We start from the raw sequence: 24251 nt of genomic DNA, 5'->3' as shown, positions 1-24251 counted from the left end.
ATGCAAATTTGTTTATAGGGACTTTTTACTTGTTCTTAGATACACAATTATAAATCTGGTATAGTCAGGCAGCTATTCATTTATCGGTATTAAAGCTGTTACCTTTTGGTATTATTTTAATACTAGATTTCTAACAGTGTCACCTTACCCTTGCTATCAGTCTTCTATTTCCCTTACTATACTACATAGTGCTTGCGCAGCTGACGGTCCAGTCCAACAATGGCAGGATCGTCACCCCACCAATACATACATACATACTATACTACATACATACATATTTCTTGGCAACAATGTCCCCACGGTGTCCCATCATTATTCCGCCATCCCTGTCGGACAACCTTGAAACCAATAATGACCAGAGTAATAATTGTCCCAATCAAAAGGCAATGTGGGAATTAAGTATGTAATTCGACAAAAAAACGCATCAATGCAAATGCATCAGACCATGCGTGAAGTACCATGCTTCATTTTAGATTTGTGACTGGGACCACCAAATCCATGTTATTTACATAAATATGCCAATATTTAAACGTTAATGAAATTATTCTGTAACTTAAAATCCTGCCCAACCTTTATGCACGGCCCCCCTTCAATACGTAGTAAGTACATACGTACATGCATATCAACGTCAAGCAGTAAGTCTTGGGCTTTATTTAATAACGATGATGATCATCATTAATTGCTTCGCATCTCTGGAGGCACAAAAAAATAGTTGCTCTTTATCATGCCTGCCTAACAAGTGGATTGTTTTCTGCCAGTCATGTTTTCATTGTTTATTCAGCATGCATAGGGCATAGATGTACATTTATGCATGCCGTGCATTTTCGACACAGCGTCAAATATGTGACGGTCTCCATGAAAAGGGACCTTATGCATACTTTGCTCATTTCGTACAAGCGGCAAAATACCAAAACAGAACACTTTCATCGAAACCCATTTCGTCAAAAAGCTGAATTGGCGAAATACACATTAATCTTAAGCATTCCACCTTAAATTTAAAACTTAAGGTTGTACAGGGTTGCTTTACCTAATAAAAATAAAAAATTTGCGCCTTGACCTTTTTAAGGATCTTAACATGACCTAGACACTTAACCTCGGGCGATAAACCTCACATTTAAAACTTAAGGTCATTCCGGCTTGTATTTGCCTATGCAAATCTAATATTAGCGCCATATGAGCTACAATATTAAATTTTACAACATTGTTCTAAATTCAATCAGTATGAAAATTTTCGCCAAAAGGTCGTTTTGCCATATTGTCGATGCAGCATTTTGAATTTAAATAACTTTACTTGCAGTTGACAGATTGAGCTGAAATAAATGGCAAATTAAAGCCTGAGGCAAGAACTTTCCTAAGAAATTAAAGTCTCTAAAGTAGATATTTGGTGAATAAGGTCGTCCCTTTTCATGGAGACAGTCACATATGCTCTTCGCTCGGGTAGAAACTTAAGGAAAAGTTACATATGTATGTACGAATTTGCAAGTTTATGACACATTACATTACAGTGTTTAACATTTGTTTACTCCCTTATTTGCATATGCAAAAAAATTGCAAAGTTCCAGTTCATTCGGTATGTATGTGTGTATGCATGCCTTATTTACATATGTACACCGTGAAGAATTAATTGCATCATGTGTATGCGATTAAATACTTATGCATGTAGCAATGATTCTACCGATTTCATATTTATGTGAGTGGGATGATACGAGTAATTTATTATTTTATCAACTTTTTGTGTGGATACGTGGTCATGAAAAGTTCTCGAGGGCTTTGGTCCTTGAAATTGGGGTACATAAATGATTGACAGTAAAAAAGGTGATCATTTTATCGCAAGTAGTTCTCTGGCTGCGAAAATGAATCGCTCCATGGTTTCAGGTTTTGTGGCAATTTTGTGTTTAATAAAATGCATACTTGGTGATGAGAGTGTTCCTTATCCCGAAGTGGAAATAGAATCGGGTCGTTTGGTGGGTGTATACGGAGAAAATCGGAAGGGAGAGAGATACGCCGAATTTCTTGGGGTTCCGTACGGCCACGTGGAAAAACGGTTTGATGTGAGTGTCCCGATTTTTAAAATATTTTATTAAGCACCGAAATATGATACATTAGCAAAATTTGATCGTGTTAGGAATTTGAATTTCGTAATTTTGAAATTATGTCCCTTTTCTAAATTTCTAAATTATAATTTTAATGGGGTATGTACTAAAATATGTAAAATTATTTCTAAATGAAGCAAAATCTTAAATTCAGTGTTGACTTTAGAAGTTTGTTTAATCGATAATTTGACTTTTTGAAAATTTTAGAATTCCTTTCTACTCAGATTTCTACCCCTCCCAAAGCTTGGACTGGAGTAAAGAACGCGACCGATTCTGGTCCCGGGTGTTACCGATATGGTCTCGTCATCCCAGGAGTTACCGGAACAGAGGATTGTTTAACGTTGAATATTTACACTCCGAAAGTATGTAAATATGGCATTCATAAACAAAAGTGCAAATTTTTAATATGTGTAAAAATTTTAGATAAAGAAACTTAATGGGACTAATGACCTTCTTCCTGTCATGGTCTGGTTGACTGGGGGCGGTTTCATTGACGGTTCGGGAGGATTTTATGGCGGGAAATATTTTATGGAACAGTCAATTGTCCTTGTCACGATAAATTATCGATTAGGTGCTTTCGGTAATGAATTTTATTATAATTTTTCAAAATTTACGAGTCTCTACCATGTTTTATGTAACTTTTGCAAAAACACGAAAAAATTCTTTATGTAGTAAAATATTTCCAAAATTAAAATGCTCTAACTTTTGTAATTCCAATCAAAATTAGGAAGACAAATTAATACGATTACCATAAAACATGAATGTAGCGTCCCTCAGAATATAGAAAAATCTATTTCGCAAACCTAAACAGAAATAATTTGGAAATACTTTTAAAACGTTCCGATATCAAAAATTTGACAGGATTTTTGAACGCCGGAGTAAAATCTGCACGTGGAAACCAAGCTTTAAAAGATATCGTCCTATCATTGAAATGGATACAGAAAAATATCGAGGCCTTTTCCGGTGACAAAAATAGGTCAGACCTGGAATACGTTAAATGTGCTTATTAATATTCAAATTGTGGAAACAGGGTCACCATATTTGGCGAAAGTGCTGGTGGTGCGGCCGTTTCACTTTTGACGGGGTCTCCCATGGCGAAAGGTAATTTTGAAGTCAATAAATTTGCTTTAAACTTCAAAAGGTTGCTAAAAAAATAAATTCAGGACTATTTCATGGCGCCATACTTCAAAGTGGGACGGCCACGTGTCCCTACGTCATGCGGGCAGGTGATGGGATCAAAGATGCCAAAAAACTTGCCGCCGCGGTCGATTGTCCCTCCAGTAATGCGGAATATTTGGTTGAATGTTTGCGAAGAATTAAACCCGAAACACTCGCCGTGATGTCGGTTTTCGTTAATGAGTTTGTAAGTTACGCTCGGGTAATAAAAATATTACCGATACCAGAGGCAATTTCTTACCCTCCGAAGACAATTTGTTACCATAGGGTTACCACGCGGTAGAGTTGCATAGTCTCTCCGCAGGTAACAATTTTGTCAAAAAATTATTGAGAGTGTTGTATTAAATGATTAAACGTTTACAAGAAAACGTTTTAATTTTCTGCGCCTCACATTAAATATATACATACATATGCAGACGATTTGGGATATATTCTTCCAAATACCACCAGGGAATAAATCTTGCTCGCACCGGCCCATAAGCGGTGCGAGCAAGCTATGGGATAGTGCGAGCAAGATTTATGCCCTGAATACCACTACTAAAATAATACCGAAGGGTATTCCCACATACATAAATGAGTCTACCAAAATGGTATTGATCATAATTCCACGCAGTAATAGCCCAGTATGAAATTATTAGAATATTGATAGCAAATTACGGATGGGTATAATTATTTTTAGGGATGAGTATAATTTTTATACCAAAGGGTAGCAACTTTAAAACCAGATTTCTAACGGTGTGAGCTCATGCAAATGTAATTTTCTTGGATGCAGGGAATGGACTCCAGCGCGATTCACATGGGTCCGACCATCGAAACCTATCCAGGTGACGCAGATAATTCATTTTTAAGTGAGCATCCCTGGACCCTCCTGGAAAAGGGGGACTTCAACAAGGTTCCCATTATCATAGGATTTGTCGCTAAGGAAACTTATGGGCTTGCAAAAGCAAGTAAGTTACATACGGGCAATTATTCTTCATAAAATTACATACATTTAAAGAAACAGTCCTTTAATAATGATTGCATTTACAAATTTATGTAAATACGGGTAGTTTTTAAAAATTTTGTTACAAAATATAAAGCAATTAAATTCACGCAGTCGTAAAATCATTTGCTAACCTTGGCAAACATTTTCACGGAAAATTAGCTTACAAAATTTTGCTACTTTGCTCAAATCTAAGGCGTTCTGCACTGTGTAAAATTGTGTAAAATTGCATTACTTAATCTACAAATTCTACGTGAATTGCATGTACTTAAAACTGAATTTCTACTTGCTTATTTGCATTACAGTGGTTGCAACTAGTGCAAAACTGAAAAAACTTAATTCGCAATTTGGTCGCATCGCGCCGTCCGCCCTGCTCTATCATGACACCGCGGAAGACCCCTCCATCGTAACGGAACGAATTCGACAGTACTACTTTAACGGTTCGGAACTCACTCCGAGCAGTGGAGACGATTTGGAACGGCTAATCTCTGACAGATCGATAATACACTGTACACGAAAAGTTGCTGCCGCCTATGCAAATTTCACGACCGTGTACGCCTTCAACTATACGAAAACTGAACCCCTAAGTGCGGGAACGTTGGGCTTGGCGGCTACAAAGTCGGAAGGTACAAACGAAAATATGAAACGTTATTTATGCAAAATTTCAAATGCAAGCGTGAGGGGATACATACATAAGTTCAAGTCCTCCCCACCATTTCCTCCCACTCACTTACACCCGTATACATTTTCCTGCCCCAAAAAATCAAAATTTAAAAATAATTCGAGTTTAACAGTTTCTGAGATTTCGAATCCGCAATCTTTTATATTCATGCGAAATGTGATTGGGAAATGAAGGAAATGATACAGGCAGACCAGAGAGAAGACAGCATGCAAAGGAAAATGTATGGGGGAGTAAATGAGGGGAAGGGTTGATGCGTAGGAGATGATTGGGAGGACTAATTTTAGAATCGACTTGTGTCACTATTTTAATTTTTATTAGATGAAAATTTGTCACCAAAATTGACCGGGGACAGACCTCCTGGACACGGGGACGAGCTTCAGTACCTCTTCGAACCGAGACCACCACTGGACACGTTTTTCCAAAAGATTACCAAGGACAGTAAAGTTTTTGAGTTTTCCAAAAATTTCATCTCACTTTGGACCTCATTCGCCCGTGATGGGTATAAAATTGGTTAATAAATAAGGCGTTAATTAAGATGGAGATTAAAATCGTTACTTCGTTCTTAGGAAACCTGGAAAATTGTGGGATGTCAAGGAAACCGAGTGGACCCCACTAAAACCTAACATGCGACAAGAATACTTGCAAATTAACGAGGACCCAGAAATGCTCGATGTTGATCAAGTTTTTGAAAATAGCTGGAAATTTTGGGATAGTCTTCCCCTCAAGGAGCATGGCAAAAAATGGGCAGTAGAATGATTGACACAATTTGCAACTGCATAATGGTTGAGAATGCGAATAATAAATGAAACAAGTTATTGAAAATAGTATTGGGGGTGGTCACGTCAACGTATTTTTTCATATCATAACTCAATTAGCTATATGAACATATTCAGTTTGCGATGTAATCCAGCAAAATATGTAAGCCTCCTCGATATCCAAATACGTATGCTGGACTAATTTTTCAACCAAAAACACCAAAATTTTTTATAAATTATTTAAAAAAATTATTTATATATATTTCAGTATTTATCAAAATTCATCTAAGCTAATGGGCCAAAATTTTGTTGATATTCTTTACTTTTTAAATATTTTTTATGTCAATTTTTCAGGAGCATGTAAATTCCAAAAATAAGTACACATTAAGAAACGTGTACAAAATTTTGCTAACGGAAACAAAATTTTCCTGCTGATTCATATTAAGAGAAGGCTCGTATTTTGAAACTTTTAGTTATAAATATCAAAGTTTGAAGTCATGAAATGCAGACTTTTCGCTGTAATTATTTTTTATTCTATCCATCGCGATATTTTTGACAAACTCGCTAGCATCTTTATTTTTGTTTGGGATAAAGTTAAATTTATCTTGGAAATCTATCTACCCATAACTTGAAAAATAAATATATGCATAAATTCTGATACGAAATTTGCATTGCAATTTATCTATGTATGTAGATATGTATGTATTTACATATGTACAAACTTAAGATTTTAGTGGTATGTAGATGTAAATATATAAATAAAAATAAGTGCAGAACTTCTAGCTAATTCCATATGCCATGCAATAATTTCACTGACTTACATGCATACATGGATGATTTATTGGATCATGCTTACATACGTGTGTATTTCCAGTATCACAGAGTGAATCAGCAGATTTCATATTGCATGTCCATACTAAATACACATCGTGGAATAATTTATCAAGGTTGTCCTTAACTTTGTTCCCACTGCAATTGCATGACGATAGCAACGAGGCAACGTACCCAATCAACTTGACCAGCAAGCTAACGTATTTATCTGACACTGGTTAAGCCAATTCGCTCAATTAAACCAGTCTTGATTTGCAGCCAAGTGGGAGAAGATCATTAAATATTGCGTGGAATTGCATGAGTTTGCAAAATGTATCGTTCCATAGTTTTTGCGGTGGTTTTATGTCTCATAAAAAGTATGGGATGTGATGACACTGTTTCGTATCCGGAAGTGGAAATAGAATCGGGTCGTTTAATAGGATCATTTTCTGAAAATCGGGTAGGCGTTAGGTACGCACAGTTTTATGGAATTCCGTACGGCCACGTGGAAAAACGTTTTGACGTGAGTACACTAAATTATTTATGTGGAAATACATACACTGTTAGAAATCTGATCTATGTAGTCACGCTTTATTCCTTGTATTAAATAAATTGCTACTTCCTGGTATTAAATTAATACCGGTCCCTTAAAAATTTGCTACCGATATGATAAAATTGAAGTACTACACGGTATTACGTGTCAACACCACGTGGGTAGAGTTAAGCGTGTGTACAAATGCATGTGAATACCGGTTGGTACTATTTTAATACTGGATTTCCAAGACTTATGTATGTAAATACGACGTTTTCTAAATAAAGCGGAAATTATGAAATTTTTGAGAAAATTTTGTGTTAGATTTCTACACCTGCAAAATTATGGACTGGGATAAAGAACGCGACCGATTCAGGGCCCGGATGTGCCCGGTATAGCATGATGGTTCCCGGATTTGCTGGAGTTGAGGATTGTCTAACATTGGATTTGTATACACCAAAGGTAAATTGTATCGTATTTTATTCAGAAATAAAACACCGATTGAATTCTGAAAACTTTTAAAAACTTTGCAAATCATATTCAAACTAAAAAAATACTCCAATACATATAAGATTTTTAAATTTCAGATCCGGAGCCTGAACGGATCTAGTGATTTACTTCCAGTCATGGTATGGCTGACTGGGGGTGGTTTTGTGGACGGGTTGGGAAGCTACTACGGTGGCAAATATTTCATGGACCAGCTCGTAATTCTGGTCACGGTAAATTTTCGATTAGGTGCTTTCGGTACGTTACCAGTATACAAATTTACCGAAAATTTTGTTAAGTATCGGCCATTTACAGCAAATAAAATGACCGTTTAAACTTAAAAAAGTTCTCAAATTTTTCACAGGATTTTTGAACGCCGGAGTAAAATCGGCACGTGGAAACCAAGGCTTGAAAGATATTGTACTCGCATTAAAATGGGTACAGAATAATATTGAGGTCTTTTCCGGCGATAAGAACAGGTAAGTTTTTATGCGACTTAATTAATCATTAAGGGGTCACTCATAAATCAATTCGCCCTGGATTTTACGTGGATTAAGGGTGACCATATTCGGTGAAAGTTCAGGTGGCGCTGCTGCCTCCTTGTTGACCGCATCGCCCATGGCGAAAGGTATGAACATAACTTCGTATTTTTTGAAAATATCGACTTAATTTTTTTTGCAAATAAAAAAATCGTCCCTAATTCTCTAGGGCTCTTTCATGGCGCCATACTTCAAAGCGGGACGGCCACGTGTCCCTACGTCATGCGGGCAGGTGATGGAATCAAAGAGGCGAAAACATTAGCTGTCGCGGTCGACTGCCCCTCCAGCCATGGCGAATACTTGGTCCAATGTTTGCAAAAAGTTAAACCTGAATTGCTCGCTCCACTGTCCATTTTTTTCAATGAATTTGTAAGTAATATTTTTTTTGCACATGCAAATTTTTATGCTATGAATTATGATTTTTTTGCAATTGTGATAGGGAATGGACTCCAGCGCGATTCATATGGGTCCAACGGTCGAAACTTATCCCGGGATTGGGGACGAGGATAACTCCACATTTTTAAAAGAGGACCCTTACAGCTTAATTTCAAGTGGAAACTTCCACAAGGTTCCCATCCTTATTGGATTTGTTGCTAGTGAAGTGTTTGGTATTTCGAAGAGATGTAAGTCACATAATAACATAAAATTCTGCGTATGTGGTTATGTCAATGCATCCTAATTTGGGTGACCCCTGCAAATTTTCGCAAATAGTTGGCGAAATAATCTCAAATTTATGAAATAAGTAGTTGGCGAAATAATCGAAACAGTGCCAATTTGTCAAGTAAATTTTTCAACATAAATCTCATCGCCTTTCTTAAAAGGTTTTGTGCAATTAGATGCATAATAAACTTTGAAAAACCTTGGCATGTTGTTAATTGCTAGATAAGAAATTTGCGAATTGCTTTAATATGCATAATCTACCTAGGTTTCCGAATAATTTTTAGTCCCATGACGGTCATTTATGCATAATACAAAGTGTTACAATTTTATGTAAATTACACATGTAATGAAAATTCTTAAATTTCTAAAATTTCAGTACTTGCTGCTGACAAAATTAAGAAGATAAATTCGCAATTTGGTCGCATAATCCAGTCCGCTCTGCTTTATCATGACACCGCGGAAGACCCCTCCTTCGTAACGGAACGAATTCGACAGTATTACTTTAACCGTTCGGAACTCACTCCGAGCAGTGGGGACGATTTGGAACGCTTAATCGGTGACAGATCAATAGTACACTGTACACGAAAGGTTGCTGCGGCCTATGCAAATTACACGACCGTGTACGCCTTCAATTATACGAAGAGCGAACCCGCCAGTGTGGGCACGATTGATACCGCGGTGACAACGTTGGAAGGTACTGTACATACAGTGGAATTATTTGTGCTGGTCATCTCATCTGCATAAATCTCATTATGCCAATTTTCGGCGTTACGGGGTTAGGTTTTCCATCCAAATTGAGCTTTCGCGAATAAGTAAAAATTTTCAAATGAGCTATGTAACTAGTACACACAGTTCCGCTGTATATGTTCAAATTTGGGGTGGATTGTTATCACGCAGAAATTTCAATTTTTTTCGCAAAGTTTGACGGGTAACAAAAATTGTAAAAATTAATACATGTTGAATCATTTATCACCGTGGGAATTTATCTTAAAATTCTGTAAAGTACATTTGCAGTCAGTAAGTTCATTGGTAGAATGTTTCTGAGTTTTAATTAAGATAAGTTATTTTCGATGAGTTCCAAATTTCCTAATGCTTCTCAAACTTGAGATCTCCTGAGAAAACTGTGCATATTTTTTTTTATTTAACGACGAACGAACCGGGTATGCAAATATGTTGTCGAGAACGTTTAAAGAAACTCCCAGAGCCGAGAAAAGATTAAAGGGGTGGAAAATTTAACGATGAGTCATATAGTGCTACGTTAAATTTACAAGAATATGGCACTCACATCTAAAACCTTCAAAATTTTAGGGGACAATCAACCCCCAAAACCGGCTGGTGAACGACCTCCCGCCCATGCAGACGAGCTTGCGTACCTTTTCGAAATGAGACCACCACTCGACAAATTTTTCCCCAAGATTACCAAGGATAATGAAACTTTTGAGTTTTCCAAAAATTTCGTCTCACTTTGGACCTCATTTGCTCTTAATGGGTACAGAATTTGTTGATGATTATCCATTTTCGAACATGACTAAATCCTTATTTTTTTAGGAAACCTAGAAAATTATGGGGCGACAAGGGGACCGAGTGGACCCCACTGAAACCCAACATGCGACAAGAATACTTGCAAATTAACGAGGATCCAGTAATGCTCGAGGTTAATCAAGTTTTTGAAAATAGCTGGAAATTTTGGGACAGTCTTCCCCTTAAGGAACACGGTAAAAAGTGGGTGGCTGAGTGAATAAAAAGTTGAACTAATGCATACATATATAAGTTTCTTGAGCCAAGTGACAAACTTGGTTTAAATTTAGTAAATTACATAATCACAATATGTATTTATGTATATATAACTTTTTCCGAATGTGTATGAATGACTTATCAAAATTAGAAAATCAATATTACTGTTAAGAAATGATACGAATACGATTGAATAAATTAAAAAATTAGATGACACATTTCCGTTTCTCAATTCCAATCGACACAGCCTATACGTATGTATGTTTGTATAAATATGTTGCATGCAGAATACATGTATGTATGTATACATACGACATGAAAATATCAGAGGTTTAACTAAATCAATGTACGTAAATTAATATGCAAAGGGTATACATAATTACATATATCTATGTATGTATTTGTAATGTATACATATGTACACCAGTGACATGTTGAATTTATTATAACACGTTGCTATTTGTGCATGTGTGATAAATATGTATATCTGTATTTATGCTCATACACAAGTATGTACATATAATAAATGTAAGTGCTTGTATGTAAATATGTACCCTATATATATTTATGACAGTGAGAAACTCTGTGCCTCTTTTCATTTCATGAAGATGAATTCTCTCAACTCTTCACTTGCTCGCTACCCGGATCCAAAATTATTGATTAAACAGTGGTCCCTTTACGCAGCCTGGGCATCTCTTTTGAAACATCTATGCTACGTATATGACGCACTTTCCCTTTCTATCATTTATCGTCCTTTCGGGAATAATCAGCTGCCTCGAGTCATATCACGTAATCAGTCTACCTACATCACACCTGGATTCCCAATCAGAGTCAGGAAAATTTAAAAAATCAGATATATTTAATAGTAGACAATAATTTCATACTCGTATTTTCATATTACAAATACACTCTAAATAATTCGGAGACAAATCGTCACCGGCGGAGGTTCTATAGTGGTCTATTGATTAAGCAGACGTTTGTCACCAACGGGAAATACGTCAAAAACTTACGTACCAAACACAAAGATATGGATTAAATTGTAAAAATCACAACTCAATAAGTTTGAAAAAAAAATTTCGAACAAATACATAATTTTCGAAGAAAAATTCTGAAATCATAAAAAATTTCTATTTACAAATGGAGGAAATCAGCGTAACCGTCACAACCGGGAGGAAGAACAGTATAAACATTTTACGAAAATTGAGCCACCCCGTGTGCCACGTGAAGGGGGAGGACCCACGTGGTCATGGCGTCGCACCCTCGCGGAAAAAGCTAATCACCGGCTTGGCAACCGTGGCCTTTTTAGCGAGTGTTGTGGTCATCAGATTGGTGCAAATTGCGACGACGTCCTCGCTCGTGGAGGGGGACATGTTATGGAAGGGATTCCCCCTCTATTTGGCGATAAATGGGCTGATCTGTCTCGTCCTGATGGTCGCGCTGTATTTGTTACTGTGCTGGAAAGAGGGTAACTTTTTTTTGTCGGGATTTTAGAATTATTTTTGTAGTCAAGTAAAATTATTTAGCTGGAATTCAAAAACCAATTTTAAGCCATCAAAGTGGCCGTATCCATTCTATGTCAAGCCAATTTCTTAAGGTACAATAGCATGCGGATTTTGAGTTTGAATGGTTTTGTCTCAACTTTCCCTACTTCAATATGTTCAAATGGGGAGTTTGAGACCTGTTCATCTCCCAGCGTTTTTTATGATATGCAGATTTGAATGCACCTAGAAATGGATAATATTTAGGTCTACAAAGTTATGTATGAGGGTTTGACTTTTTTCTTCAATGAGAAAATAAATATTTCATTTCGAATTATTTACGAAATGTGAATAATTTGTTGAACATGTTGAACATGTGAATAGTGTAGGGAACATCGTGAAACTATTATGCGTTTCTTGGGTAATGGGCCCCCTGTTTGAATTTGAAATTCGCCCGCCACTATGAGAACTTAGGTACGAAATGAAACAGCGGCAAAACCAGGGGGCCCATTACCCAAAACATTCATTAATATAAATCGTTGTGGGTTGAAAATTATGGCATTAATCAATTACGAGAGATGAGAAAATGCAAATACTTAATGGAATATCCCTAACTTTGTTCCAGATGCAAATCAGCGCAGGTGGATATTGAAAGACAATTTTTCCCTCACGTTGGGCCAATCCAGTAAAAAGGTTCATTTCGATGCCGCCATTTCCTTGAAGTGGAACAAGAAACAAAAACCCGACGGGGTTCCGGAGGGGCCTCATTTTACCAAATTTTTATCCAACTTGTTGGAAACTTTGGATACTAAATTGACCCAGGTTTCTAAAAATGTGAGTATTTAGCTTACATAACTACATTTTGTCGCATTTTCTACATAAATTATATTATCATAATTTTTGTGATAAGATGTCATCCAGTAACGAGTTGGACGTTTACATGGCAGCCGTTCGCCTCTGGTCGATTTCGCCCCCGTGCGAAGGAGATCCAGAATTGAGGTCGAAATGGGTATACTTATTGAACGATATGGCGGCCTTTTTGGAGGAGCGGTAAGTACAAATTTCATCGGCATTTGTACATTCACACACGCTTAAAAATAATGTAACCCTATTGAACCGTAAATGCAGTTTGAGTTCCATATTAAATAAGTAAACTATGCCAAATTGAGAGCTAACTTTACTCTTTATAAAGTTAGCGTTACTCTGGATTTAGTATAGTTTACTTAATTTAGAAGTCAGAGGGCATTTATTTGCTGTTCAGAAGGGTAACATATTTTTAAGAGAGTTCGTAATTTACTTCAGTAAATTGAGGTTCTAATTTGTTTCAGGAATAGGACAAGATGAAAATCCGGATGAACCATCAATTTGAAATCCTTTAACATACATACAGTAATAATAATTCCTTCCTGAAGTTAATGTATCAATAATCAAACTTCACAAAAGAACCACGTCACCCTTATGTATTAATATATACTCTCTCTAACAAATTCGTAATAACGAAAAAATGTTCCAAAAGGTTTAAACACAGTACAAAAAATATCAGCAACAGTGAAAAATCTGGTGAATGAATTTATTAGAAAGTACGATAAATACATACCGTATTATTCGTTAGTATGATTTACAAAAGTATTAAACAATGTACAATATTGAGATTAATGTTTAGTTAAAGGATAATAAATAAATGATTCAATGTCTACCAAAGTTTAAATATTTTCCACGTGTTCCGCATAAGGCGAAGTCCATAAATCATGTCAAGGCTGAAGGGCGAAGGGGGTGGGAAAAGTTTTGTGTCCCATAATTTATGGACGTTCCCTAATGCATTAAAATATATGCGCTAATTATGTAGCACCTCACCTCACATATCAAATGCGCTTAAGAAACATTAAGTTAGAAGTAACAATTTTATTGTTATTTGCTTATTGTGTAAATACAATCTGTAATCTGACTCGTATTTGAGGAATTGCTATTTAATTGGTCAATTTATAAACAAAATGTCTCTAAAGCGACATAAATACGGCACCTCAACCGGTCAATAATCCTACCCCTGCCCACTATTACTATTACTTTGACTTGCCCCTTCCTCCCCCCTCGTATTATTTGCTAGCCTCCTCTCATCATCCGGCGGCCTCCCGCGACCACTTCTTTCAGCCTTCTTCCTGCCTTCGTGCACCCGTCGCACATGCGCCGAAATGTTGTTCTTCGAGTTTGACGTAAATTCGTGGCAAACGGGACACTCGAAGGCATCCTTGTCGTAATGCGTTTTCCGATGTGCCCTCAACCCGGACAGTTGGCCAAACGTTTTTCCGCACGTTTCGCAAACCAAGGTTCTCTCAGCATCCCCGTGGACCCGTTTGACGTGGTATTTGCACTCGTAGTTGCGGACAAAACCCTTCCCGCAGACGTCGCAGTGATACTTTTTCTCTCGAATGTGGACATGTTGGATGTGAAGGGTGAGGTAGCGCGAGGTAAGGAACAGCTTTCCACACGTGTTGCAGAGGTGTGTTCGCTAAGGGGGAAAAAGTATGGGGACATTTTTTAGAAATTTATGAGACATATTAATGTAAAGCTTGATGACGTATCGTTAAAATCATCACATTTTTAATAATTTCTCTGCGAATTTATTTTAAAATTCTGGACGACGAATTTGTACCAAAGTAATAGAATTTTTTGAACTAGGTTCGATAAGCTCCATTTTTTGAAGGGTTCCTTAAACTTGAGATCTGCTCCTACAAAACCTGTCAAAATCTTGAATTAAAAAAAATGGAAACGAGCTACAAATTTGCCGTCGAGAATTTTAAAATAAATTCCCAGAGTCGAGAAATAATTAAAAATGTGCTGATCGAGTCCCTTCCTAATATTCTGTGTTTTCAAAATGGTGAAATTATTTTCAAGAGCGAAATATTTTCAAAACTTTATGAAATATTGATTATATTTACCTCGTCCGAGTGTGTTCTACATAATATGTGTATTCAAAATGTTCGAATTGTACAGTTTCCTACAAATGGGACAGGCTTTCTTAACCTTGACGCGGTTTAATTCACTTTTAATATTGGCATCCTTGGCTTCCTGGGACCCTTTCGCATTTCTCTGCATTTTCAGGGGGACTTCGGGATGGGCGGTGCGCATGTGGTGGTACATGTTGTTGGAGGAGGAGTACTTTTTGTGACAGGTGGCGACCCTGCAGGGCACCTTGCTTGACGAGGCGGCCCCCTTCGACTTGTAGGCTAGTCTCCCTTTGACGGGTGGGCAGGGTACGTCGGGATGGTGATTTACTATGTGGGTCCTTAAGTGCTCCCCCCGTTTAAATGTGAGGTCACCTGTGCAAAAGAAGGTCCTTTTTCATTCAAAATTCATTCAAGTTATAAATTGAAAAACAAAATATCCATTCATTATTAATTTTTTTTTCAAAATTTTAAACTAAATACATTTCTGTACATAGTTAAAATAAAAACTTAACGTGAAATCCCTCATTCATTCATTCATTGTTTTTACTCATTTCATCTGAAATTCGCCTTATTAGATGGATTCCTTCTGGATTAACCATAGCGTAAAAAATGAATAAAATCGTTCATGAATATGAAAAGAATAAATATTTATTCAATATTTATTCGTTAAAAAATTCTAAAAAAATTATTCACTCATTTTTCACAAATTTATGAAGTAATGAATGAATAATTATCAGGTCGAAATGTGAGGTTACGTACAATTATCAGCCGGACAGGGTAAAGGGGTAAAGCTTTCGTCGTGTTGGTGTCGAAAATGGCGATCTCTTGTTTCCTGGGAGGCAAACGTTTTAAAGCAGACGGAACACTGGAGAGGATTTGGTGTGGCAGGTGCAGTGTCAGGTTCGGCGTTGTCGGGTTCTGAATCGTTGTTGTCTTGGTCACCAGAGGATGCCGAATAATTCGATGATTCATCTCCCGACAATTTAAGAGGGTCAATTGCAAAGTCGTCAGCCTCGGAGTCCCCAGCTATTTAAAAAATAATATATGACGAGTTGCTTGCCCTCTTAAAAATAATGTCACACTTTTCAAAAGTAAACACACTCTGAATACGAAATTAAGTAGATAAACTGCACTAAATTCCGAGTAAACGTTACTCTGGATTTAGTATAGTTTACTAATATTCAGCGTGCATTTAACTACTTTTCAAAAAACCAAGATTATTTTATGAGAGTGTTAAATCTCTTTGCAAACATCGTAATGGTTACAAAATCCGGATACAATTTTCAAAGAAATTACAAAAATTTGTGTACACCTGTGCTTTTTTCATAGTTACTGTCATATACATACATAAGTATTAAATAATTACCGTCGTCCTCAGTTTTGAGACGGATCTCTCCATAAGCACGCCTTTCGTTTACACTATCATCGTCTATATTGTTAAATAGAAATATTTATTTAGAAGGTGTATTGAATACTAAATGAAAACAAAAGTTTTACCAGTAATTAAATAATAATGTAATAATATATTAAATAATTTTTCACATTTTTCACATTTTTCGGTACATATTTTTCGTGAATTTAATTTACCAAAATGCAGTGGATCGTCCGGGTACTGCTGGACCAAATCCTCTTCCTCCTCCTTGATAAGAACGGCAAGGTCAAGGTCATCCTCAGGGTCTTTTTTGATTTGTACGTTGGGGTCGATTTGCTGATTTCCCAGGTCACGTCCTTGACCTTGCGTGACCTCTTTCTTCACCTGACCTTTAAAAATGTGGGGATGGGATGATGAAGTAATTCCATGTATTTGCCTCAACTCCGCCAACCTTTTAGCGACCTGGCTCTCGGTGCCACTCAATTTTAAAAACTGGACCGAAATTTTATGAAGTTCCCGAAATATGTGGGCGCATTCGGGACAAAACTGGAGGACGGGGGGGTCAGTCGTCTTATCATCTGCGGGTACACCCACCCAGTAAGAAAATAGGGAGGAAAGTCCGCTCGCAATGGAAATCGTCGTCGTACCTCCAACGAGTTCTGATAAGGCAAAATAAATAAAATTAAGTAAGATTATTTACGCAGAACTTGTAAAATCCGTAATTTTTTTACAATAATTTTGCAAACGTTTATGCATAAACTAAAGATTTAGATCCCTTGATCTTGCAAAAATCTGTAGCCTAATTTTATTTCGAAGTGTTTCTAAAAGTTTTACAAGGTTACAAATAATAGAAGAATTGCCTCATGATAAAGTAGGAAAATAATTTTACCCCCTTCCTGAGTCAATTAAGATCAACAATATATTTAAAAATCTCTCACCATTTTCATTTTGCAACAAAATTGACGAAACTAAATTTCCAGAAGTGTTAACCGATAAGCAATTGCTACACGACAGAGTAGTAGTTGTCGTCATAATTGTTTAAAGGGTGGAAACATGACACTTAATAAATTATAGGTTTAACGCTTATTTAATTAATTTTCATTTTTTCGTATTAATTCACAAATAGTGAAAGTGAATAAATAAAATACACCGAAAAGCAGCTGGCCAGACTTCGCACGGTGCTGGTGTAAGGTGAAATTCGTATACAGATGCACAATTCCATAAGAAAACTTTAATGCTTTTGAGGCGATGATGTTACCCAATTAAATACACAATCATTACCAAAATTACGATCGAGATAAATTTGAAAAAAGTACTATATTTTTTCGTTATTATGACTTTAAAAAAAATACAGATCAACGAGGGCCAAATAGCACAGATCAACTAAAGTATTTACTTCTCATGCAAATTTCTCAACTCTACTGCATAATATGCAATCGAAATCCTCAAAACTAGTAAGAAAATGAATTTGTATAAATATTGCAGAAATTCACACCACTCCAAAATGACCCCCCGAAACTTTACAATGTTTGCGCAATCGTGTCGTTAACGACTCATTTGAACTGAAAATACATATCATGTATTTTCAGTTCAAATGAGTTTAAAATGAGTTTAAAACTTAAAATGAGACGAGAATGAAAATTCACTTGACGAAGAGTTTACGAAAAATAATTTACGATCTAACCACATGTCATTTTTCTACGCGTAATTTCATAAGCAAATATAGGCAATCTCTGCATGTCAACTCTTACGAAGCCGACTGACGTGAATACCCCCATTTTTTTCTCACAATCACGAATTAGATAAAGTATGAAATCTTGGTCTCTACAGACCCCGCTGTTTGTAGACGGGCTATAGTATTTCTTTATTTTTTAAACAAAGGGTAACATCATTTTTAAGAGTACTTTAATATAGTGACTCACATTCCGGTGAAGAATTACAGATTTTATACATTTTACTGCGTTGGTTTATCAACAAACTGAGCTGTAAATATACATATGCACAGTTCATATCAAAGAGGAGGAGGATGCTGGATAACCCTGCTCGGAACTATTTTGACTTCCCCCTTCATCCCCCCTCCCACTATTTGCGACCCTCCTCTCATCATCCGGCGGCCTCCCGCGACCAGATCTTTTCGCCTTCTTCCGGCCTTCGTGCACCCGTCGCACATGCGCCGAAATGTTGGCCTTCGAGTTTGAGGTAAATTCGTGGCAAATGGGACACTCGAAGGTATCCTTGTCGTAATGGATTTGGCGATGTTGTCTCAAGCCGGCCAGCGTACGGAACGTTTTTCCGCACGTTTCGCAAACCAAGGATTTCTCCAAATTCCCGTGAAGTCGCTTGACGTGGTCTTTGAACTCGTAGTTGCGGACAAACCCCTTCCCGCAGGTGTCGCAGTGATACTTCTTCTCTCGGATGTGGACATGTTGGATGTGAAGCGAGAGGTAGCGCGAGGTCCGGAACAGTTTCCCGCACGTGGTGCACAGGTGTTTTCGCTAGAGGAGGGAAAATTATTTGAAATTGTTTAGAAAGATTGAGCGTATTCATGTCAGCCTTGTAAATTGAGCGTAGCAGTATTTCTTGCGAAATTTGGTAAAAATTTTAACAGAAATCCATGAGATTTTTTGCTTAGCAAATAAATGGGAACATTCTTATTTTGCAAAATTATCTATTTCGCAAACTTATCCTCACCAATGGAGAAATGATTAAAAATGTGGTGATTTTGGGTGCAATTCTTTTGTTAGGTGTAGGTCGTTTAACAAATTTTGAAATTTTTAGGAAATGTTGATTTACCTCGTCCGAATGTGTTCTAATATGTGTATTCAAAAAATTCGAGTTGAACTGTTTCCCACAAATGGGACAGGGTTTCTTAATCCTGACGCGGGTAGATTCACTTTTAGCCTTGGCTTCCTGGGATCCTTTCGCATTCCTCTGCATTTTCAGGGGGACTTCGGCGACCCTGCAGGGCACTTTGCTTGACGAGGCGCCCTCCGTCCACTTGCAGGCCGGTCTCCCTTTTACGGGTGGACAGGGCATGCCTGGGTGGTAATTCGTTAAGTGAGTCCTTAAGTGCTCCCCCCGCTTAAATGTGAGGTCACCTGTGCAAAATGAGTTTTTTAATTCAAAAGTCATTCAAGCTAAAAATTGTAAACGAATATTCATTTACTAAAAGTTTTGAACATAAATATTCAATTTTTATTTCCTCATTTGCCTTGAAATTCGTCTTATTATGTAGATTGATAGATACTCTTGTATTAAGCACTAGCGTATAAGCCCGTCTCCCGTCGGGCGACGGGCTTATTTGATTTTAGTGAAAATTAAGTAGGATTGTTCATAATTTCACCGAATTATTTTTTTGTTTGATCTATATTATTAGCTGGAAGTGTCTGTTGGCAGGGAAATGAAACTTTCTAAACTTTCACTTCCGTTAAGGAAAATTACTTTCACTTCCGTTGCAGACAAACATTTCCAGCTTATAATATAGAAGATACCATGAAAAATGTATAAAATTATTCATGAATATGAATGAATAAATATTTATGCAATATTTATTCGTTCAAGAATTAATAATTATCAGGTCGAAATGTGAGGTTACGTACAATTATCGGCCGGACACGGTAAAGGGGTAAAGCTTTCGTCGTGTTGGTGTCGAAAATGGCGATCTCTTGTTTCCTGGGAGGAAAACGTTTTAAAACAGACGGAGCACTGGAGAGGATTTGGTGTGGCGGGTGCAGTGTCAGGTTCTGCGTTGTCGGGTTCGGAATCGTTGTCGTCGTCACCAGAGGACGATTCATCCCCCGAGAATTTGAGAGGGTCAATTGCAAAGTCATCAACTTCGGAGGCTTCATCTATAAAAAAATGAAAATTTGCTTGCACTCTTAAAAATAATGTCCCCCTTTTGAAAAGTAAATGCACTCCACATAAATACAAAATGAAGTACTAACAAATCCAGAGTAAAATTTAGTCTTTATCAAGTTGACGGTATTCTGGATTTAGTATAGTTTAGCGTGCATTTAAATACTTTTCAAAAGAGCAAGATTAGATAAGAGTGTGCTCAACCTTTTTGGAAAAATTGAAATGGTTACAATGTCCGGAAAACATTTTCGAATAAATTACAAAGTTACGAAGCCTGTGCTTTTTCTTAATTACTGTCATAAATGTACCTAAATATATTATCACTAAATATGTAATTAATTATTACCAGAGACTGGCGGATTAAATATATCGGGATTAAGGATTGAGATTGAGGATTAAATTTTAAATCTTGGGATTGAGATTAAGGATTAAGGATTAATTTTCCAAATTTTGGAATTAAGGATTGGGATTAGGGATTAAATTTAATCTGGGATTAGGATTAACACGGGATTAAATTTGGTTTTCTTGGATTGGGAATTAATTTTGTCCTGGATTAAATTTCGTTATGCCAGATTTTTGAATTAATTTAAATGAATCTGAACTTGGAAGCAAGAAATATTTCGAACGTTTCCCATGCAAAATTAGATCGTTTAGGAATAGAAGTTTTAAATAGCAATTAAATATTTTCGTACTAAAAATTATATACAGGCAAGAAGGCTAATTTTAGTTTTAGTACTATAACCTAACGGGTTGACCAGAATTTGGGCAGAGCTAGGAGTGGCAATCCGATCCGAAATCCGCGGATTAGGATCGGATCGGATTGTATTTTTCCCTGATCCGATCCTAATCCGGTCGGATCGGATTGACTGCTTAATCCGATCGGATCAATCCGAAACTGGTCATCGGATCTCGGATCTGATTTCGGATTGGCGAATTTATTTCACATTCTCCCAAAATGTACACACTAGCACTGCGTATAAACTGGGTCTCACTTCACTGGTTCTTAATTCGATACTGTGATTTCTAGATGTAAACGGGATGGATTTTCTACACTCCAAAATCAAGTACCCATGATTACCAATTGTGGTGGGTTGAAATTAAAAATCAAATCTATCCGGTTTAGTTATAGAATCCACAATAATAAGAATAATATCTTGCATACGCATGTTTTACCCATCGCAGAATTTTTAAATAATCATTCAGCCTAGAAAATTCTTATTTCGGCTGAAAGATTCAGCCGAAGTCGGAATTTTTTAAAACGCTAATTTTTCGAATTTTAACCAGGTTGCAGAAATTAAACATGTTTGCTTAAAATTGCTTTTCTGAAATCATTTTTCTAACTCATCTACAATTTATTGCTTATTAAGATAAAGAACAGAAATTTTCAGGGTATTTCTGAATATTGAAAGACGCACAAAATCCTAAATGGATTAACTTTAAAAGCTTTTGATAGGGTCTTTTTTTAAATGAATTAATTGTTTAATGTTATTTTAGAATATCACTAAATAATCAAATTATGCTCATAAATCGTTCAATTGTAGCAAATCATGGTCGGTATTATTTTTTTGTTACTTTATATTATAGACAGTAACGTCAATAACAAATTTCGTGCCGAGCTGGTTGAGGAAAGTTGATAAGTTCCAATTCAATGTTCCAATATGATTCATGAATTGCTTAAAAGTATGAATTACCTGGGCGGGTACCCGGTACTGACAATGCGATGGTGTGAAGTGTAACTCTCCGATTTGGTTGAAATTTCGAAATTATATGGTCCATGTCAATACAACCAACGTTTCTTCAGCCAGCTTGTGCGATGGTCAGAATTTGGCAAAATATCTTAGGTCAAAGTTCAAAAACGGGCGATTTTCACCAGGCGTAGGACGCAAACTCACCTTCCGTTCTCTTCCACTGCTTAAAATCGCACATTTTTCAACTTTAACCACAAATATTTTTCAAAATTTTGACCATCGCACAAACTACCTGAAGAAACGTTGGTTGTATTGGCATGGACCACTTTAATTTCGAAATTTCAACCAAATTGGAGGGTTACACTTCACACCATCGCATTGTGAGTTAAATGACGAATCAAGTTACCCGAAAAATTCTTATATTTTGTCAAATTATCGGATTACAATCCGATCCGATCCGAAATCCGACGGATCAATCCGAGTCGGATCGGATTGAGTGTTTAATCCGAATCGGATTGATCCGAACACCTGCTTAATCCGAACCGGATCAATCCGAAGGCGTCATAATCCGATCCGATCCGACGGATTGCCACTCCTAGGCAGAGCACTCACATTTCTTTATAAGCTCACACCAATGTTGAACATTGTACATTGAGGATACCACGTTGCGAGTAGTTTTGCAAAATGTTGTGCAGTATTTTTAAATATGTGATAAAAATGAACGAAATGCAATCAATTTTCGAAAAGGGAGCGATCTTAAGAGAAGTGAGCTTTTCGAGTTTTCAGTCATTGGAAATTTAATCCCATTTTAATCCCATTCTAATCCCACGTTGACATAGTGTGATTGGGGATTAGGGATTAAAATTCTAAAACTTGGGATTAAAGATTGAGGATTAATTAATCCCCAGTCCTTAATCCGGGATTGACCAGTCTCTGATTATTACCGTCGTCCTCAGTCTTGACATGGATCTCTCCATAAGCATGCGTTTCGCTTGCACCATCATCATCTACATTATTAAATAGAAGTATTTAGAACGTGTATTGAATTCTTAAATAAATACAAAAGTTTTACCAGCAATTAAATATGTAATGTTATTAATTAATGTACTACATATATTTTTCGTGACTTTCATTTACCAAAATCTGGTGGATCTTCCGGGTAGTGGTGGATCAAATCGTCTTCCTCCTCCTTGATAAGAAGGTCAAGGTTATCGTCAGGGTCTTTTTTTATTTGTATATTTTCCTCGTTGGCGTCGGTTGGATTCGTTGGATGATATCTCAGGTCAAGTCGTTGACCTCGCGTGACCTTTTTCTTCGCATGTGCTTTGGTATAAGTGGGGGATGACCTAATTTTATGAGCCTTCCTCAGCTCCGCCAACCTTTTCGCGACCTGGGTCTCTGTCCCACTCAATTTTAGAAACTGGACCGAAATTCTGTGCAGTTCTCGAAATATGTGGGCGCATTCGGGACAAAAGTGGAGGTCAGTGGCCTTATCGTCCACTGATACACCCACCCAGTACGAAAATAGGAAGGAAAGTCCATTTGAAATGGAAATCGTTGTCGTCGTCGCTCCATCGACTTCTAAACAATTAAAAAATAATATTGAGGTAATTTACGCAAAACTTGTAAAATCCGTCAATTCTGTACGATACATAATTGTGCAAACGTTTACATTACAAACAAGGCTTCTGTGTGCAGTCTTTCTGAGCTGCAGTTTTCGTCACGTGATCCGACTAGCACCAATAGGAACGGGTTTCGTGCGGTGGTGGCGCACCCGAGTTGCACCCGAGCTATGACTCGGGTGCACTTCGGGCAGTCACGTGACGAAAACTGCAGCTCAGAAAGACTGCATACAGAAGCCTTGATTACAAATTAAGGAGACGCACTTGATCTGACGATGAGGAAGTTTGCAAAAATAAATCTGTAACCTAATTTTCCCTCGAAACGTTTGTAAAAAGTTGTAAGTTTATGGATTTTACAATTTTCGTAAATTACAATGTTACCAAGAACAGAATTGTTTCGAAATTGTAAGAATTTATTAAAAACTCACTCACCATACTCATTTTGCAGTAAAATTGATGACACCAAATTTCCAGGGGTGTTTACCGAGCAGCAATTACCACACAAAAGAGTGTTTACTGACGTCATAATTGTTTAAACGGTGGAAACATTACACTTAATAAATTGTAGGCTAAATGTCTCGTCTTATTTAATTAATCGTCATTTGTTCTAAATTAATTCACAATTTGTGAAAGTAAACAAGACGTGAATAAATAAACCGAAAAACAGCTGACCCAACTTCGCACGCTGTTGGGCCAAGATGAGATTCATACGCGTGTATGCATGCACATTTTCATAAGAAACTTTTGCATCGATTATTTTACCGAATAATGTAAATATCCTAAAAATTAATAAATTTTAAAAAATATTGTGGGTATTCAAGTCACTCAAAAATGTCGCCTGG

The 24251-nt window shown here is 36.9% G+C and overlaps 6 protein-coding genes across 7 annotated transcripts; 3 read left to right on the top strand and 3 right to left on the bottom strand.

Moving 5' to 3' along the window:
- The first annotated feature begins 1734 nt into the window (after positions 1-1734).
- On the top strand, positions 1735-5760 carry LOC110854894 (esterase E4). Its single transcript, XM_022103324.2, has 10 exons — positions 1735-2051; positions 2318-2455; positions 2517-2673; positions 2955-3069; positions 3124-3194; positions 3257-3456; positions 4042-4216; positions 4557-4877; positions 5252-5432; positions 5500-5760. The coding sequence occupies exons 1-10, from the start codon at positions 1797-1799 to the stop codon at positions 5687-5689; spliced, it is 1803 nt and encodes a 600-aa protein (XP_021959016.2). The 5' UTR covers positions 1735-1796; the 3' UTR covers positions 5690-5760.
- Positions 5761-6739: 979 nt separating this feature from the next.
- Positions 6740-10667, top strand: LOC110854961 (cholinesterase 1). Its single transcript, XM_022103388.2, has 10 exons — positions 6740-7021; positions 7355-7492; positions 7618-7774; positions 7881-7995; positions 8074-8144; positions 8225-8424; positions 8495-8678; positions 9092-9409; positions 10024-10204; positions 10264-10667. The coding sequence occupies exons 1-10, from the start codon at positions 6830-6832 to the stop codon at positions 10451-10453; spliced, it is 1746 nt and encodes a 581-aa protein (XP_021959080.1). The 5' UTR covers positions 6740-6829; the 3' UTR covers positions 10454-10667.
- Positions 10668-11092: 425 nt separating this feature from the next.
- LOC118437033 lies at positions 11093-13453 on the top strand. The gene is made up of 4 exons (XM_035855801.1): positions 11093-11914; positions 12553-12761; positions 12838-12977; positions 13256-13453. The coding sequence occupies exons 1-4, from the start codon at positions 11587-11589 to the stop codon at positions 13269-13271; spliced, it is 693 nt and encodes a 230-aa protein (XP_035711694.1). The 5' UTR covers positions 11093-11586; the 3' UTR covers positions 13272-13453.
- A 30-nt stretch (positions 13454-13483) lies between these two features.
- Positions 13484-17422, bottom strand: LOC110855173 (zinc finger protein 521). Its single transcript, XM_022103594.2, has 6 exons — positions 17183-17422; positions 16460-16903; positions 16239-16301; positions 15632-15898; positions 14864-15244; positions 13484-14433 (listed from the first exon to the last, which is right to left on the bottom strand). The coding sequence occupies exons 1-5, from the start codon at positions 17274-17276 to the stop codon at positions 14880-14882; spliced, it is 1233 nt and encodes a 410-aa protein (XP_021959286.1). The 5' UTR covers positions 17277-17422; the 3' UTR covers positions 13484-14433; positions 14864-14879.
- Positions 13966-14619, bottom strand: LOC110854893 (zinc finger protein with KRAB and SCAN domains 4-like). The gene is made up of 2 exons (XM_022103322.1): positions 14578-14619; positions 13966-14433 (listed from the first exon to the last, which is right to left on the bottom strand). Exons 1-2 carry the CDS (start codon positions 14617-14619, stop codon positions 13966-13968), a joined length of 510 nt encoding a protein of 169 aa, XP_021959014.1.
- A 661-nt stretch (positions 17423-18083) lies between the features above and the next one.
- On the bottom strand, positions 18084-24106 carry LOC110855171 (zinc finger protein 221). 2 transcript variants are annotated; one of them, XM_022103591.2, is made up of 6 exons: positions 23842-24105; positions 22925-23368; positions 22732-22794; positions 19844-20092; positions 19038-19342; positions 18084-18739 (listed from the first exon to the last, which is right to left on the bottom strand). In XM_022103591.2, the coding sequence occupies exons 1-6, from the start codon at positions 23933-23935 to the stop codon at positions 18251-18253; spliced, it is 1644 nt and encodes a 547-aa protein (XP_021959283.1). In that variant the 5' UTR covers positions 23936-24105; the 3' UTR covers positions 18084-18250. The 2 variants fall into 2 exon arrangements, with proteins under 2 accessions (XP_021959283.1, XP_035711693.1); XM_035855800.1 differs by lacking the exon at positions 22732-22794 and having other exon boundaries at positions 23842-24106.
- Positions 24107-24251: the final 145 nt, after the last annotated feature.

Source organism: Folsomia candida, unplaced genomic scaffold (genome assembly GCF_002217175.1).
Source record: "Folsomia candida strain VU population unplaced genomic scaffold, ASM221717v1 Fcan01_Sc011, whole genome shotgun sequence".
Taxonomy (NCBI): domain Eukaryota; kingdom Metazoa; phylum Arthropoda; class Collembola; order Entomobryomorpha; family Isotomidae; genus Folsomia; species Folsomia candida.
This window is presented reverse-complemented; position numbering and strand designations above follow the sequence as displayed.